General features: G+C 40.0%; 1 protein-coding gene across 2 annotated transcripts in view; it reads right to left on the bottom strand.

Annotated features, from left to right (window-relative positions):
• TPPP (tubulin polymerization promoting protein) overlaps positions 1–16,429 on the bottom strand; it is a 68,351-nt gene extending 51,922 nt beyond the window's left edge. Inside the window, exons 1-3 of one of the 2 annotated variants that reach the window (XM_075140721.1) lie at positions 16,309–16,408; positions 15,494–15,578; positions 2,568–2,882 (exon numbers count right to left, since the gene is read on the bottom strand). In XM_075140721.1, the coding sequence (XP_074996822.1) occupies positions 2,568–2,882; positions 15,494–15,507 (329 nt within the window). In that variant the 5' untranslated portion in view covers positions 15,508–15,578; positions 16,309–16,408. Of the gene's footprint in view, positions 1–2,567; positions 2,883–15,493; positions 15,579–16,308 lie in introns of both variants that reach the window. The other variant, XM_075140722.1, reaches the window with a different exon arrangement.
• Positions 16,430–16,646: the final 217 nt, after the last annotated feature.

The following is a 16,646-nucleotide window of genomic DNA, read 5'->3' as shown; positions in this document are numbered from 1 at the left end:
AGAACCTAAAAACAACAGTGAAGTACAGAGCCTTCTGATACCCATAGGCATAACTCTTATTGTGGCATGGAAGCAGTACTCTGCACTTTCCAGGGCACTGGAGATTTTTTTATAGTGTTCTTCATTCAACACAGATGGGGAAAAACGGGTTGTCAAAGAACCTTACTGCTCTGCTGGGAAAAAGCTGCTTGTAAAGTGGAAATGAGTAAGAGTTTATTTTGTGATTATGCCTGTTTTGATGCATCACCAAATCTATCGTTATCCTTTAGCTTAGGGTTAAATATGAAGCAAAAGAGAAAGCAAGGAAAAGCAGTTGTCTGAACTGCTCAAGAAACCATGTATACTCAGTCTATGCAGAAGCCTCCTAAGTTACAGCATTGAGTAACTACATTGAGTAACTACAGCCATTAAATCTTCCCTTGTTAAAACTTAAAATATTATATGTGAAATAAATGTGATCTAGACTAAAAAGAATTGCTGACATATGCTCTCAAGAATAAAAATGTAAAAAAAAACCCCAACACGTAAGAAAATGTGGAAGTACACCTACTGAAAGCACGCCCATGAAAAAACAGACCTTCCTAATACAGATAGCAAGTCTCAGCTGTTGTAAATTTCCCTATCTGCCACTTAAGCAATATTAATTTAAAAAAAAAAATTTTAAAAGAGAAGAATATATAAAATACACATTATATGTACGTGTAAAGGTGAGGAATGAGCAAGTAATTAATAAAATTAAGATATAAATGCTTTTGCATTTGATGCAGTTATCTTCAAACTATTAAATACTAGACAGAGAGAAGAAAAGATGGCGTGCTTCTTCCAAGAGAAATGACAACACTTCACAGCAGTCATGGGAGAAAGGTCTGAGAAACTGCTGAACAGGCACCTCCCCACAGAGGCAGAGAGAAGAACCCCCGAGCTGAGCTGAGACTGCTGAACACTGCAAGGGGATATGCTGACATTCGCCTTGAGCCTCAGGTCCCCACCACCTCACAACTCATTCCTGCACAACACGACTGGATTCCTTCTACCCCAGTAGGCACCAAAACTGATACTTCTTTATATCTGCTAATGTTGCACAACTGTTTATGCCATATCATGGGGTTGTCCTATCACTAACTTGCCCAGATACTTACATGAGAAAGTAGCGCTAAGATTTATTATTTCCGGTAATGATAGACACAGAGAAATTTTTAAGTCGATGAAAGCCAAAGAAAATCTGAAAATAAATGCCCGCATTGTCTATCATAGATCAAGAAAGAAACGAACAACCCTACAGCCTAAACATCCACTTCAAGTAAGCTAGTTCGCTGATAGTATACCTAATTCTGGCAACACAACTTCCAAAAAATACAAGTAGGGACTCAAAGAGAAAGTGGACTGATACAAGAACAAGGGTTGGAGTGTGCATATATAGTGTTTTCAATTGCCTAGATAAGATGCCCAAGGAGAAAAGCAGCAAAGAAAGAAAGAAAGCAAATAAGTAATGTCATTCTACCTGTGCATGTTACACTGGACAACCTTTCAAGATCAAGGGCCTTTTCTTCTCTGTCTTTCTATTCTTTGATACACTCTAAAGAGTCAGTACTTGTAGCAAGTTTACCCAACTACCCTTGTAAGCAACTCAGTTTGCATGTCCTCCCCAGCATTACACCACAGTAGTTGAGAGTACAAGCCAAATAAATGTTCCTACAAGCTATAAGTACAGTTAAGGGACCTTCCTTAAAGCATGTCCCTCAACACAATGAGGTGAGACAATTTAAACAGTTACTGTAGTAATAAAAAGCAGAAAAGACAAGGCTATCAGATCAGATACCAGGGGGAGGGGGAAGGTGAAAATGATCCAATTCTACACATAAAGCGAAAACAAAAAAACTATTTGGGGCTTCATACAGAATATGCCGGAACAGTTGAATGTCTTCCCTTGGATTTGATAAGTTTCTGGATCAAGCCTGCCTAGGTTTTCAATTTGGGGAGAAAGTTTCACTAAAGCTCCAGTCTGTTCACAAGAATAAGCTAGGACCACTGAGATAATCCTAACCAATTAATCACAGCCATGGGTCTGCATCACAAATTCACCATCAGTTCGGCGTGGCCCTACGCTTTAAACTTGAGTAGGTGTTGCGCTGGACATCACGACTGTTGTTAGAATAATGGCTTTTAGTACATATTCCACCTTAGCCTCAGTCCTCTGAGACTGAGTTTTGGCAAGATGTAAAACTATATCCTGACTTCATTCAGATATCCATCAGGAAATATTCACATCATTTATTGCAGTCAAAAAACTTATGTTTCTTGGAATAGCCTGCATTTGCCCTCACTACAACATACCTCTTTGTACAGCATAACACCTGTGACACTGAAGTCAGTTTAAGATAGCAGGACAGAAGCTGAAAGCTGTATCTTCAGCAAAGCAACACAGTTTTATACAGAACATGAAAGAGATCGATTGTGACAAAGACATATAGTGCCTCACAACATCTGTAAGCAACAGAAGATAAATTTAGATGATATCTACAAAACATGCTGGGGAGACAAAGAAATGATGGCAGAAAGGAACTTACTTGATTTTACTGAAGACAATGTCAACATCTGTGATTGTCACGTTCTTCCCATCTATCACATGACAGTCTTTACACAGCTTTGACCAGTTCTTCCCATGCATTTCTTTTCCTGTGGCTCTTGTATCACCATGGATGGCAAATTTTCTAAAGGCCTCTTCCAAAGCACTTATTTCTCCTGCCATAGCTCCCTCATGGGAGCTATTTGAATCATAGGATAATCGTTTTGCTGCTCGGTCCTTTGCTGGATCTGAAGGAGACTTTGGAGGAGTCTTATTCACAGGTTTGGTCGACTTTGCTTTATTGTCAGCCATTGTGCTACAAAGAAGAGGAGGGTAAACTCATTACATTAATTTGCACTAGTTTACTTTCTGTTAAGCTACAGGCTACAGTCCATATCACAATGTATGAAGAATAAGTGGTGTATAAGGTTAGCAAGAACTCAGTGCCCTCCACCATCAAACAACATTCTATACATAGAACTATGTAACTCTCTGCCCATCTAGAAAAAAATTCTAGCATATTTAAAAAAAAAAAAAAGTCAGGGAAAGAATATTCCAAAATAGGGCATAAACCTAATTTCACTGTCATTACATCAGCCAACAAGAGAACACTTTGTGTTAGTTTCTTTTTTTTTTTTTAAATGGCAATCACCACAGTCACTCTACTGATTTAAAAGTATGCCCTTTACATTATGGGCATTACTACCTACTTTTGTTTCTGAAGGAAAAATAAACAGCCCTCTATTTTCTGGAGTGTGGCTTTTTAACTATTTTTTATTGAAAAATGATATATTTTGCAAGTGCAGCAAAAACATTAATGTTATAATCCTTATGTTATATTATATAAGGGCTAACAAGTAAGGAAACCTCAGAAATGCTTAGACAAGTCTCTCCTGTTAACCAAATCATTCATTTCTCAAGTTTATGCCCAAAGAACTGTAGCTGTGGAATTAATTTGGAATGAACACATCCATGATGTAGGAGCACTGAGAAAGGATGTCATTACTGCAGAAAACAACTTTCAGATTACACTATGTTCATGTGGGATACGTTTGCCTTTTAAAAGAAACCTTAAACAGAGCAACAAAACACTAAAGTTATTTTCAGGTGTCTTCATAAAGTAAAAACCCCTAACATGCCAGAAGCATGCCACAGAAGCCTTTGCCTTCTGCCCATCCACTCTTAGCTTGGCAGAAGTAAAGAGGCACTGAAAAGCCTAGGCATAGGATCCACTGTGTGCCTCTCCCAACAGCTACATGCAGACTGTTGCCCAGACTCACATCTGTGGTGCTGCTACAAATTTTAACCCATAAAGAGGTGTTTCAGGTATCAGAAGTTTGGCAAATACTGGATGAGGACTGGAAAGCCCACCATACTTACCTCGTCCATTCTTCTAAAGTCACAGCTGTACATGGTATCTGACTAACATATGCAAAGATTGGTATGTATTTCCAGTTAAGGTCTTATTTCGGCATCAGACAGAAAGTTCTTTTGGCATTTATACTGTACTTCAATACAAACCCCTCAGCAATGGAAACAATTTAAAATTCTACCTCTTCCGACATTGCTTAACCTCTGTCACTGGAAAAAACAAGGCATACCCTTCACTGCACGCTGCAACAGAACTAACTGTAACTACCTGCTATGCAGCAGTTATTGTTAAGCTTCATGATTAGAAACAACCTTTTAATAAAAACTATACTAAAAGACCTTTGTCCTTTACACTTGAGCAAATGCAGCATGGCCAAAGCACTACTGTCTATTTTGAAAACATTCAAGTAAATGCGTAAAAATCTTGTTATATCTTAAGCCTGGTGATCCTTCTGTTTTGTTTACACTGTCAGCACAAGTTTTGGCCAACAAACCAAAATGTGAAATTAAAATTAATATGACAGGAATTTACTAACTGTAGCCTGAGAGTTATATGTGCCCTATGAAATAAAAACAAAAGCACAGAGGGGGAAAAAAGTTGAAAATTTAAAGTTCATTAAAAAGTTAAAAATTTAACCAATTCCCATTTCTATTTCCTTTGTGCCCTGCCTGCTCTCCAAAGAACAGCAATTTTACCTCAATAAACTTTTCTGAAAATCTCCCAACACTGAAACTCTAAAACAAGCACCCACAGTAAGTTGTAAGCCACTACAAGTATTACAGATGCATACTTTTTTACCAAAATAGTGTCTAGATCAGTCTAAACTGTCTGAATCATCAGGCTACACATATTCTTTTGCTACCAAAACAGTGGTGAGAGAATGTAAGAAGAAAACAAAAACACTGCTGACACAATTTATGCAAAAGAGAATTACATTAAAAATCAAATCAGGAACATCTATGAGCTACCTCCACCTTCGAGGAAGCTTGACTTCCAAAAGCAGAAGTCTCTTCCAGGCATGCACGATTTCAAATCCACTGGAGCTGGAAACTAGAACCAGAAATTTTCCAAGCTAATACTAACTGTTGTTGCCAAAAATTGTCATGGATACTCCTTTTCTTGTTGAACCATAATTACAGTTTACTTGTTAAAATCCCACATAATAGCATGAAATTTACTAAAAAGAAGCTACCTGGTTTATGAAAATACTGACCTACCCTCAACTTAAAATTTTGTTTCTTAGCACTACAAGCAACACACTCTGAAGAGAAATATATTCATTAATATACTATATAAGAAGGTAAAGAATTGCACAACACAGGATATGAAATCACATTTTTAATGGGGTCCTTTAACTTTTTTTAGTGATTAGAGACGAGGAAGGAGATCATGCCATGTTGAAGAAATGATCTCTCAGAGAGAAATACAGAATAACCTGTTGCCAAAAATTCAAAGATCAAATGCAGTTTTGAGCCTTCCTTACACTTTTTTCCCTGGACAAAGGGATCAGAAGATGCTTGCTAGCTTCTGCTAGAAGTAAAGATTAGCAGTAATTTGGGGAGGGGCCACAGCAGGGTGATAGGTGGAAGTAACAAAAGGAAGTGACTACTCTAAAATACCAATTCTAAAATTCGGTAAAACAAAATTAAGCCACTGTTTAAAAGCATGAGCTGTGTAGATGCCAACTATAACAATTACAGCTAACCAAAGAAATGCCTTTCATCACCATCGAAAGGTGGATAGATAATACTACAGCTAGATAATAATACTATAGCTAGATAATACTACATTTCCAGAGCCAGCAGAGGGAAGGAAGGTGGGACTAGCCACTGATCCCATCCTCTCCAAACACTGCTGGCTCCAACCTAGCAGGTCCACATCACCAAAAGCAGCCATGTAAGACATTACGAGAGAGGTATAAGCAGATGCTAGAGTTCAGAAGGCTTTGTGAAAGAACAACTGTCCCAAAAAACGAGTTCCAGAAATCCACAGAATATTTAGACAACTAGGTGTTGTGTTATGAACTCCTATAGTCTGTGTCATGTAATACTCTCTTAGTATCATGAAAAAAACAGTTCTTGTCCCTTCTCTCACTCTGCAATAAGCAAATAATACAGCACATTATACAGACAAAGATATCTATACAGACAGAGATTAAGTTAGGGATCAAACTGACTGAGGTCATGACTAACTCATGCTAAAATAGACTGAAAGTGCAGATCTGTGTTCTCAGCACATGCCTAACCCATTAGAAAAAGTTTTCTCATATCATCAAACTTCCTTTCAGCCAGAGACTATTACAATACATACTCATCTGCAGACAGACAGCTGGGAGAACTACCCTAGATAAAGTCACGTATTAATCTGGATTCTTCCAAAAATGAGGGGAAAAGCAGCTATTGTTTCTGTGAATTCCCGTTGCCGGTTCTCTATAGCTGCATGAATACCAGGTACATATAAATAAGCCCAAAGCCTCAGTACTGACCAATCGTCAGCTCTACTGAAAGGTTTATATTATTAATTTACACTCTTTCACTTATCCACATTCTCTCCTGGTGTCAACATATTGCAGGAATTCTGGTATGGCTTTGATTTAGATTTGGGGGAATTGCTCTTAGAAGTAATCCATCTCTCAGCACCAACAAGAAAGACCTGAAAACTTACTAAAATGCAGAGTATTTTTGCCAACAATTTCAGCAGCTTATGCAATTCTACGGTATATGCATGTATCCTACCTGGTCAGAATTCACTGCGGCACCTTCCCTGCCCTGTCCCTGAGAACTAATGCACAGCTAATCTGCTCAGGAAGTGCAGACAGCTTAGTATTTGTAACAGAAGTTAGCATCATTGCCATGTCACAGACAGGGAAACCAAAGCAGAGGGATGAAGAAATGTCTGTTCTGCTGCCAGAGTTCAGAACATAATGAGGACCCTGGGCTCCGTACCCTACACTGCTTTAATTACTAGGCCACATAAAGCAGGTGCATGATTGTATGGAGTGCTATGAAGAACCAACGTTCTCTGACTCTATGGAGGAAATAATATAGTTTCACTAGCTGCAAATATATTAACCGAGTTTCCAATCTACACACCAAAAAATGCTTTTCCAAAGAAAATCAACAGGAAACTATCTAAAGTGTGAATGCCTAGCTTTTTGGGCTATACCATGTACTTTCTCATCTGCTTTGTCTAGCTTGCCTCTAGCATGCTAAGAATATTCTGTCCCAATATAAGTTGAATTGCTTTCATTTGCAGCAAGTATTACAAAAACAGTTTTTAATGGAAGTCTTCTTGCAGCATTAACTGCCATGGAAATGAATAAGAGTGTATTTGTCTAAGAGAGTACAGAAGACTAGAACACTACAGTAGATACTTATTACAGCCTCAGATACAATCCAGTTAATAGAAAAGGCAGCTTATTTGAAAACCGTTTGTTCTTTAGAATATTTACCAACCAAGAATTGGCTAAAATGAGGTTAAAAGTCCTGTGAACTAAGGAAAACTTTCAGTTCAAACTTTTTAATGGCAGAAAGCATTCAAGCATCAAGCAGACCTCTGTTCAGGAGACTGCTGAGATTGATGAATTTGGAGAAAAGACTCAATAGCACAATGGCATAGTTGCAATGCAATGACGGTATTACTAACATCTACTCTTTCCTATGCTCGCCTTTGCATATGCCAACCTTATTTCTCACACGCAGCACCTAGCTCCATTGCAACTTGCAACACAACTCCACAAGACCCCAAAGTTATGTTTACACTGAGCATCAGGGTCATCCTCTAGCTAAAATCCAAAATCTGCAGTGCAAATTCCTCATCTTGAGCCCAAAGACAGTAACTTCAATAAAATAGCCCTAAAAATGCAGTATCTGCTCAAATTCTCAATCTTAGCCCTGATCCCTCCCCAAGTTCTTAATCCCTTCTACCATATGCTCCAGACAACCAAGCAGCAAAAATTACAAATTCTGTCCTTGGCTTCCTTCTGTTCTGCAATTCTTTTTGCTGTTGTTTTTACGCAAAGTCCAAGGTTCTGCTTTGCTTACAGTCACACCATAGAGCTTTGGCCACAAGGTAGAGTGGAGATGGTACCGTATCTGTACCCTAAATATCCACCAAGATATAATCCAAAACAGAGACTCCCCAGTCTTTCTGCAACCTCCTTGCCACCCGGCAATTCTGTTGTACATTTTCTCTCCATGATCTGTTAAGCGAGAAGGGCGAGTAGGTAATCCACAGCACAGACTTATAAGCAAAGATACTGGTCTACTATCTGCAAAATGTCACCAGCAAGTTAAAAAAAAAAAAATCATTCCATTTTTGCTAGTCCTTAAGCCAAATATGAGTACGCAGGCTTTCCAACACTCCTGCTCTTTGTAATGGGTATTCAGACCAAAAAATTCCCTACCTCATGGGCGAATTTCATCCAACTGATCTTCCTTGCATCCTCACCTTCCAAAGGGGGAAAAATATAACAGATTAATCTGCAAAAGCATCCATACATCTCTTTAGTTGGCCAAGAAAAATAGGATTCTACATTCAGTCAGATAGCATCTCTCATGCATGTGATCACATCAGACATTTGAATGAATGCTCAAGAAAACAGTAGCCAGGAATCTACCAATTTTATTGAGAACTAGAAATAGAGTAGGGGGAAAGGAGAGAGATGTGGACCCCTTGCAATGCAGTTAACACAACCAGCAAGTTGAGGAAAGTCTGGTACTACATAAAGATTTGAAGAACCATATGTTGTTAGCATTAACAATTTTACTTCTGTTTTAACCTCACAATAAGCTTCCTTTTTCTGCACCATTCCATTATAAATGCATCAGCCTTAACCCCTCCACACCTACATTCTCAGCTCCTCAGCCTAGCCAAACTACCAGCCTTCCTAAAGATATTTCTTAGATGGTCTTAAACCTGAAAGGTCATTGGCTTTTAGAAAATAGGCATACTACAAAGAATTCTGCCCACAGGCACACAACCTAGTAGTTTTGTGTTAATTGTTACCTGTTTTTACCTCCCATTCTCCTGCTAATCCTTCCTGTACATCAAGTGTTAGTAAGCATGCAAGTGCTTAAGGTGTAATTTTTATCAGAATCTGTTTCTGCACTGTTCGTAAAACTTATCCACTGCACCACAAATAGTTGCCATCCAAAATTTCTTAGGACCTTCCAGCCAATCCAAGCAAAAAAGAAAGCAACTTTTCAAGGAGCATGAGGTGCTATTTTTACAAGTGAATTGGACTCATAACATTGTCAAACTGTGCAAGGCATTTGAATTTGTCTGACTACATCTGTTTTATTTTAGTACTCGATCTATCTTCCCCATGTTTTAAAAATGTTACAGAACTGCAGTTAAAGGGAATTCTCATTTATTTTCTGTCTGTAATTATTTATGCCAAATAAAAACAGTAGAGACAAAGCACAGCAAATGGAATCTTTTCCCCACATTTCTGCATAAACATTCAAACTGAGGGAAGGGATAAACAGCTGGAGAAATGCAACATCCTCCTAATAAAATGCAGTGCTTTAGACAATGCTCTTAAAGCTTCCCTTAAACTTCCTTCACATCTATCAGTAGGAACCAGAGTTAAGGCACTTCTCTGGGCGTATTTCTCCACATGTGATGCTCAAGTGAATGAGAGCCATCCATTTTCCCTAGCATATAACACAGAAGGAAAATGAGCAGAGAACACTACAGACCAAGCAAAGCTAACACAACTCTATCTGCATTTAAACCCATCTTTACTTAAAGAAAATTAAATCCTTTCACAGGCTTTATGAGCAACTGCATGGCTGAACCTCGAGTTCTCTTAACAATATACGAGTACCTAGCACTATGGACAAAGGTAAGGCTGGCAGGATCATACAGCTACATTATGACCTTCGGCAGGACACACACAGTAACAAGACAGGTGGTTACTCAAGTTGTCCAATGTTTCTCCTTAGCAAAACAGTATTTCAGACTATGATGAAGTTACATATGCCATTAAAGGAACAACCTTAGAAAACTCATTATCAAGCACAGAGATTATTTTGACTGCTAACAAATGACTGTTACGGTTCTATTTCTAAAAACTATTGCTATCTGCCTACATAGTTACTGCTACAATATCACTTATATACAAAACTAAGTTTAGTTCTTCATAAATTACATTCCTCCATTCTAAAGAACCACTTCATAAAATATCACGTTTTTATATATGCATAAATGAATCACCTATACACAGCTTTATCAGCCATAGTTCTATTAGAACTTTTTTCTTTTAAAATACACATGTTCACCTAACAACACTTAAAACTACACAAGAACTCTTTATCTAACTAAAATAACTCTTAACTAGCTCTACAATATACTGTAATACACTTACACAAGGTTTCAAGTATGAAGGCAAAAGCATAAATACAGACATCCACCACACATTTATGTACTGATGAACTCTTGCATTTTTTTCCATTATGCAATTATCCCATTTGAGGATTCCACTTAGTAAGTATTCATCCTGAGCTCTACTGGGCTGCTATTATTAGCAGATAAAGAAATAATCTGGACACAAATATTCTGCAATTCCACACACAGAAAAGGATACAAGCCAGTGTCTAGAACAGCCTTCACAGAAGAAAGTGAATACGACACTGATTAAAGCACAAAAGAGGAGCCTCAACTGTTTAGATGAGGTATTTTTTTATGGTGTATCAAAAAAAGATTTGGGAATCACAGATTCAAAAAGACTGGAAGACAACAGCTGCTCTCCACAGTAGTTAGTCATACAATCAATTTACAGCTCCAAATAACATGCTGGACCTATCATCACTTTAGGATTAGTTGCGTACAGGTTGTAATGGTTGTAATTAGTTGCGGACAGGTTGTCTCTCCCTAAGGAAGTCCTATTTCTAATTTGCATTGGCGTAGCCTGAATTTTCAGCTGTTAAGTTTTTGATATCTTTGACAGTAAAGAGCCATTTAGTATGTGATGCAGTTTCTCTACAAAGGTATTTGGATACCTCACTCGAGTGACTTCAACCACCTGAAAAATCACATTGGTGGAATTCTTTAAGTCTCTCATGGTAAAACATCTTGTCTCGTGATTTTGTAGCTCTTATACCATCTCCAGTTCCTTGATCAGAAGTGATGCTTTCTGACTATTAAATCTTACAGTGCTTTTAAGGCCTGTAAGTCTCTGTTAGCTCAATTTTTCTTTAATATAATTCTACCCCTGTCAATAGCATCAACTTCGTTCTCTTGATATTTTTACCTATAGGTGGTGTGGTACACAAAGCCCCCCGACTTACTGGTGTTTGAAGTGATCTCCTTGCCGTGCAATCTCTGATCTCCCTTCACGGAGTGGATCTTCATTACTCAGGGCTTTTGCAGAAATAGTTTGAAAGGGTTCTATGGAAGTTCAGATTAATAGTCTGCTCTGGGTGGGGGTGGCGGGAGGGGACAATATATAGTGTGTGAAGAAATGAGGCTAAGCAAATTCTACCATTGTAATGTTACAAGTCAACCATTGGAAATACTAAAGGTAATTTTCAAGAATAGCTGCAAATACTTCACATCCTGATGTCTGCACATTAGACTTCATTTAATACAGAAGATACACTTAGCCAAGCATCTCTGAAAGACAGACTTTTATCAAATGTACGTTACTGGTCTCGGATAACTAACTGAAAATAACTGATACCTGAGTCAGATTAGATTGTCTAAAGATCCTTTATGTTCTTAAAGTCTACTGCTTCCATTTTGTCTGAATCCAAAAAAATAAACTAACCTTTAAGTACAGATTTTTTTCAACTACCCACAGCTCACTACAAAATAGAAGGGCAATACTTCCCTTGCTAAATCATCAGTAAGTTCTTGCAGATCTATAAGCTCCTTAAGATGAACTTTTTGGGTACTGGTCCTTCCGACAATGAAATCGGATGAGACAGGCAGATGCAGATTTGTTTTTAATTTAAGAATAAGCAGTCATCAACAATGAAAAAATGCTTTTGTGAGCAAGACCTCTCAGCATTTGAATTTCCATCACAAGAATTTCCTTAGCACTGATCCAACAGAACACCATTCCCCGACTGTGCATTTAAGAACTTGTTTGAACTAGGACTGCATCCCTCAGAGATTCAAGCAAAAACTGTTACATCCTTGATTATTTTTTTTTTAAGTTTCTCTGTGCTCATTTTGCCAAAGGCTCCAATATTTGGACACTGACACACTAACATATTCTTGAGATTAGCCAAGAATTAACTCCATAAGATTATTTAAGACAGTTGTACTGCAGATTCATTTTTGTCTTTTCATCTGCCACATAATGCATTGAAGCTTTGGTCTGTATACTCTGGGTTTCTAGCTCTTGGTTTTCTATCCAGACAAGCTAAGTTCGTATCACACCCTCAGGACACTATGAGGCAGGGGAAAGACAAGGAGGAAAAGAAAAAGAAGAGGGAACCTTAAGACAACTGGCAAGAGTAAGAACCTAGGCTTCTCCACATCTGCCTTAGAGTCCTGCCACAGTTAAGATTCCCGCTTAGCAGAGGCAAACTGAATTGCCCACCCACTACGCTTAACAACTAATAGGGAAAAACTTCCCATCTGTTTTGATGGACATACCACTGTGAGACAAGAAAACTGACCAGTTCAAAATCAGTCTGTTCTGCTCCGTCAGCACTTGAGATAAACACCGAGTCAGAAAAAGTGTCCTGAAACCTGAACAGGCTATGTGTACTTGTCCTGTACCACATGTACAGGTCCTGTGTACTTAAAGATGATATTTATATTGGGGTATTTTTCCAATAACATCCTCTCAATGTACAATTACTTTCATTACTATTTCAAAGTATTCCAATAACCAGACTACATTGCAATGGGAAATTCTTGCAGTACTACTATGTATGGGCAACTCGGGATGGGCAGGGTGATGCATTCACGAAGAAATCTCTTTCTGCTGAAGGTGTATTTGTTACGACGTATTTTTTGTGGATTTGGGCACATAAGGGAGATGAGAGGAAGAAAGAGCTAAAACAGCTTATAGAAAACATTGGGGAAAAGGCAAAGCAATGTGATTTTTCTTGTATAACGCTTTGATTTTGAAATGAAAACTCTGTTTCAAAATTTTAAAAACTGACCTTAAATTTAAAGAATGGTAAAAATTAAGTAGCCTGAAAATAAAATGTTTCATATTGGGTTGATGTAGATTTTTTTCATTTTATTTCAACTTTCAGCATTTAGTGAAGTTAAATACATTTAAAAATCCCCCAAAACCAAGCCATTATTCACGTGTGCCAAGAACGCTCTTCGATACAAGAACTTCCCTCAGAGAGCTATGACAGTGTTACATTAAGTTCTACAATTCCCTTTGCTCTAACATATGAGAAAGAGAAAATACATAGCTGGATAATGCATACACACGTACCAATGTATCCTTCTTAACAACAGCTACATTCCCTTTTTTGTACCACTTACAGTGCCTTGTTCTGTAAATTGGATCATCATATTTTGGGGGCCAGGCCCAAGTTTTTGTTCCATAGTTATATTGTACCTAACACATCAGTTAAGGTCCCCAACCACAACTCCCAGACACTATGACAATACAAACAGTAAGCAAAATTTTTTCTTCTCAAATAACTGGCAGAGGCACCTAAAAGCACTTATGCCCATAGTAGTCATGCCAGTATGGCCAAGAAACACTAGGAGTGAAAATTATATACCTGCATTTAATTTCAGCTACACATGGCATAAGAATGCTTTTCAGAGGGAGAAAAAAAAAACCTGTTTGTTGCTTGCTGAAAAGAGTCCATTTCATTTATGCAAGGGCTACAAGCAGTATGCATGTACAAATAGAAAGGACATGACATCATCGAGTGACTACACCACAGGAAAGACTGTTCTTGTTATAAGTTTTTCTTCATACAGTAATACAGACTTGTGAATATAGTCACATTCTCACACTGAAGACTTACATAATCAAAGTATGTAAAGCAAGAAAAATACCTGATATTATTTTAACTTGCATCTTAGCTTATCATCTGAGAACAAGTAATCAAGTTTAAACATTGTAAGGCTTATTCTCTAAAGCATTCTGAGATATATTAAGTACAATTAATTGCCTCTACCTAAAATCAGAATACACTAATCTTACATAAATTGACATAACTGCCTGCCTGCCTCCCTCCTTAAAAGAGCCTTCTTTTTTTTTTTTTTAAATTAACCTCAAGGTACAAGAAGTAAAAATAACTTCTATCATACAGCTGTCTACAGAAAGTAACTGGAATGAATATATCTACTATAAAAATTAAATAAAAAGACATTATTTTTCACCACAATCAACCACAGTTTAAATTGGGCACAGAAACAACTACTTGCTGGATGTATATTTCCATTTATAAAGATCTTTTCTTACATTTACAGGGGTCAAGTGCAAGCACTGCCGGAGATTCCTATGTGAACTTTACCTGCAATTTGATCCTTGCATGGCATAGTGTCTAAGCATTACACTGTACTATGATTTAATACTGGACATACACTTCGGCAGTTACAAATGGTGGACTATTTAAAGGCATATGACTGTGACCCAGAGAGGTACAAAAGCATTCGAAACAGCACTTTATTTTGATTTTGGGAGGGGTGAGGTTGAGATGAGGTAGGGCCTGTAAAAAATGTAATTTGAAAAAGAAGTGGCTCATCGCTAAAGGATTAAAAAAACGGCCATTGACATTTTAAAAATAAATAAATTGTATACATTCTACAAACAGTCATGCTATTTTAAGCCTGAGACTAAGAAAGCGTATAGGTATCTCTCTGTTTTTCCCCCAAATTTTCACAGCACTAGAGGAAAAGAAACTCCAAACCTTAATGTTTCATTATCATGCTAACACTTGCCAACCTTCTAAAGCACGCTATTTAATCATGCTAGTTGAGAAAACAGTGCGAAGGCTCAGTAAAAGTCAGTGAAAACAGTCTCATATCACGTGTTTCTTTTCAGGCTGGGGGTTGGTTTTGCCCCTCCTTTTCTCTTCTTTTTAAATAAACATAAGCAGTCATGCAATCCTCTGTAAAATCTGAAAGAATTTTTACCCCTAAACCTGCTCATGTAGACCCTGCAAAATATGAATAGGGAAATTGCTTGTCAGCAGTATCTACTGCAAGGTTCAAAGCTGTCAACGTTTAAGACACACACTTTTCACGTGTGTGTTCAGCACCTTGTGGCACACATCCAACTTCCCCGTGATAAAATTTCACCCAGGTAAAAGAGCTTTTACCCAGGATTGAAGAAATACTTGCAACCGCTGCTGATTTGGGGTGGGGTGGGTGTATTTGTTTTCAAACTAGCTAGCTGGGGTCACATATTAATTCACAAGATTTTGTCTTGTCCTGTTTTTCACCCTGGAGTACTGTACTTGGCTTTACACCTGCGGGTGTTACACTGCAGTCCCAAAATAGTCTCCCACACCTGATGCTGGTTTTCATGGAGGACGCCATATAGGAGCGGTTCTCGGAGACAAAGCCCCTTCAGCTAACACTTGCGCATTTAAAAAAAAGAAAAGGCAAATCGTCTTTACCCATCAAGCTCCATAAAAGGGGACTGCTTGCTCTGCACAAGAACACGAAGAAGCAGCTGCAGCGGCCGAGGCTTTGCTGTCGTCTCTAGAGAACAGCCAACAGCAGAACATTTGGTGTGTGCGCAAGGTGGATCTTTCCCCCAGCTCCTTCGGGAGACGCCCGCAGGCAGAGCCGGGCCTGCCAGCCGCCCACAGCCAGCCACTGGCATCACCCATCCACCGACCTGTGGCCGCAGTGCCGCCAGGGGCCGGGAAACAGCCCCCCCCTCGCCCCTCACAGGTTGCAGCCCCGCGTCGCCTCCCCGATGGCGGCGGGAGATGCGGCTGCCGGGGCCGATCCCGATGGGCAGGCAAAGGAGAACAGCTCCGCACCGAGTCCCTCTCCCCGCTGGTCCCTTCCCCGGGGCTCTCGCGGGAGAGCAGGAGGAGCGCAGAAGAATGGGGGGGACAGCGAGGGGTTAATCCTGCGGAGGAAAGCTGCTGCTGCTGCTGCCGCCGCCGCCGCCGCAGCCTCGCCCGCAGCCCCCCGCGGGCGTTACATAACGGCAGCGCGCGGCAGGGCAGAGCGCCGCGCGCCCCTCCGGTGGTGGTGGTGGTGGTGGTGGTGGTGGGCCGCCAGCCAGGGGCAGCTCCGCCAACGCGCCCGCTCCCTCCCCTTGCGTCTTCATTAACCCAATAGAAATCAATTAGCCAACGCGCTAAAAAGGGGGGAGAGGGCAAGAAAAACATACACCACACACAGCCACCCCCCACACACACCCCCCGCCAATAAAGAGGGGCTTGTCTCGCCAGCCCCGCAAGAGATGCCCACTCACCGCCGGCTCTCGAGGGACGACAGGTCCCTCCAGCCCAACCTGACACTCGGCCGGGCTCCGGCGCTATTGGCAGCCCGTGTCAAGCCGGCGCGGCGGCTCCGGCAGGCACCGCCTTCGCTGCCCGGGCATTGGCGAGCGCCCGGCGCCGCCTGCCCGCCCCTCCGCCGCTCGCCCCCATAGGCTGGGCGGGCTGTCCGGCGGGCGACCGCTCCCGCCCCCTGCAGAGCTTGAGGTAATGAATTAGCGCAGGGGCAGCAGCTGCCTTTGCTGCCTTAAATGGCTGGTTACGGCTGGCGGAGCCTCTGCTCGCTCCTCCCTGCTTGCTGCCCGGTGCTCGG

The sequence above is a fragment of the Calonectris borealis genome, chromosome 2 (genome assembly GCF_964195595.1).
Source record: "Calonectris borealis chromosome 2, bCalBor7.hap1.2, whole genome shotgun sequence".
NCBI classification, from domain to species: domain Eukaryota; kingdom Metazoa; phylum Chordata; class Aves; order Procellariiformes; family Procellariidae; genus Calonectris; species Calonectris borealis.
This window is presented reverse-complemented; position numbering and strand designations above follow the sequence as displayed.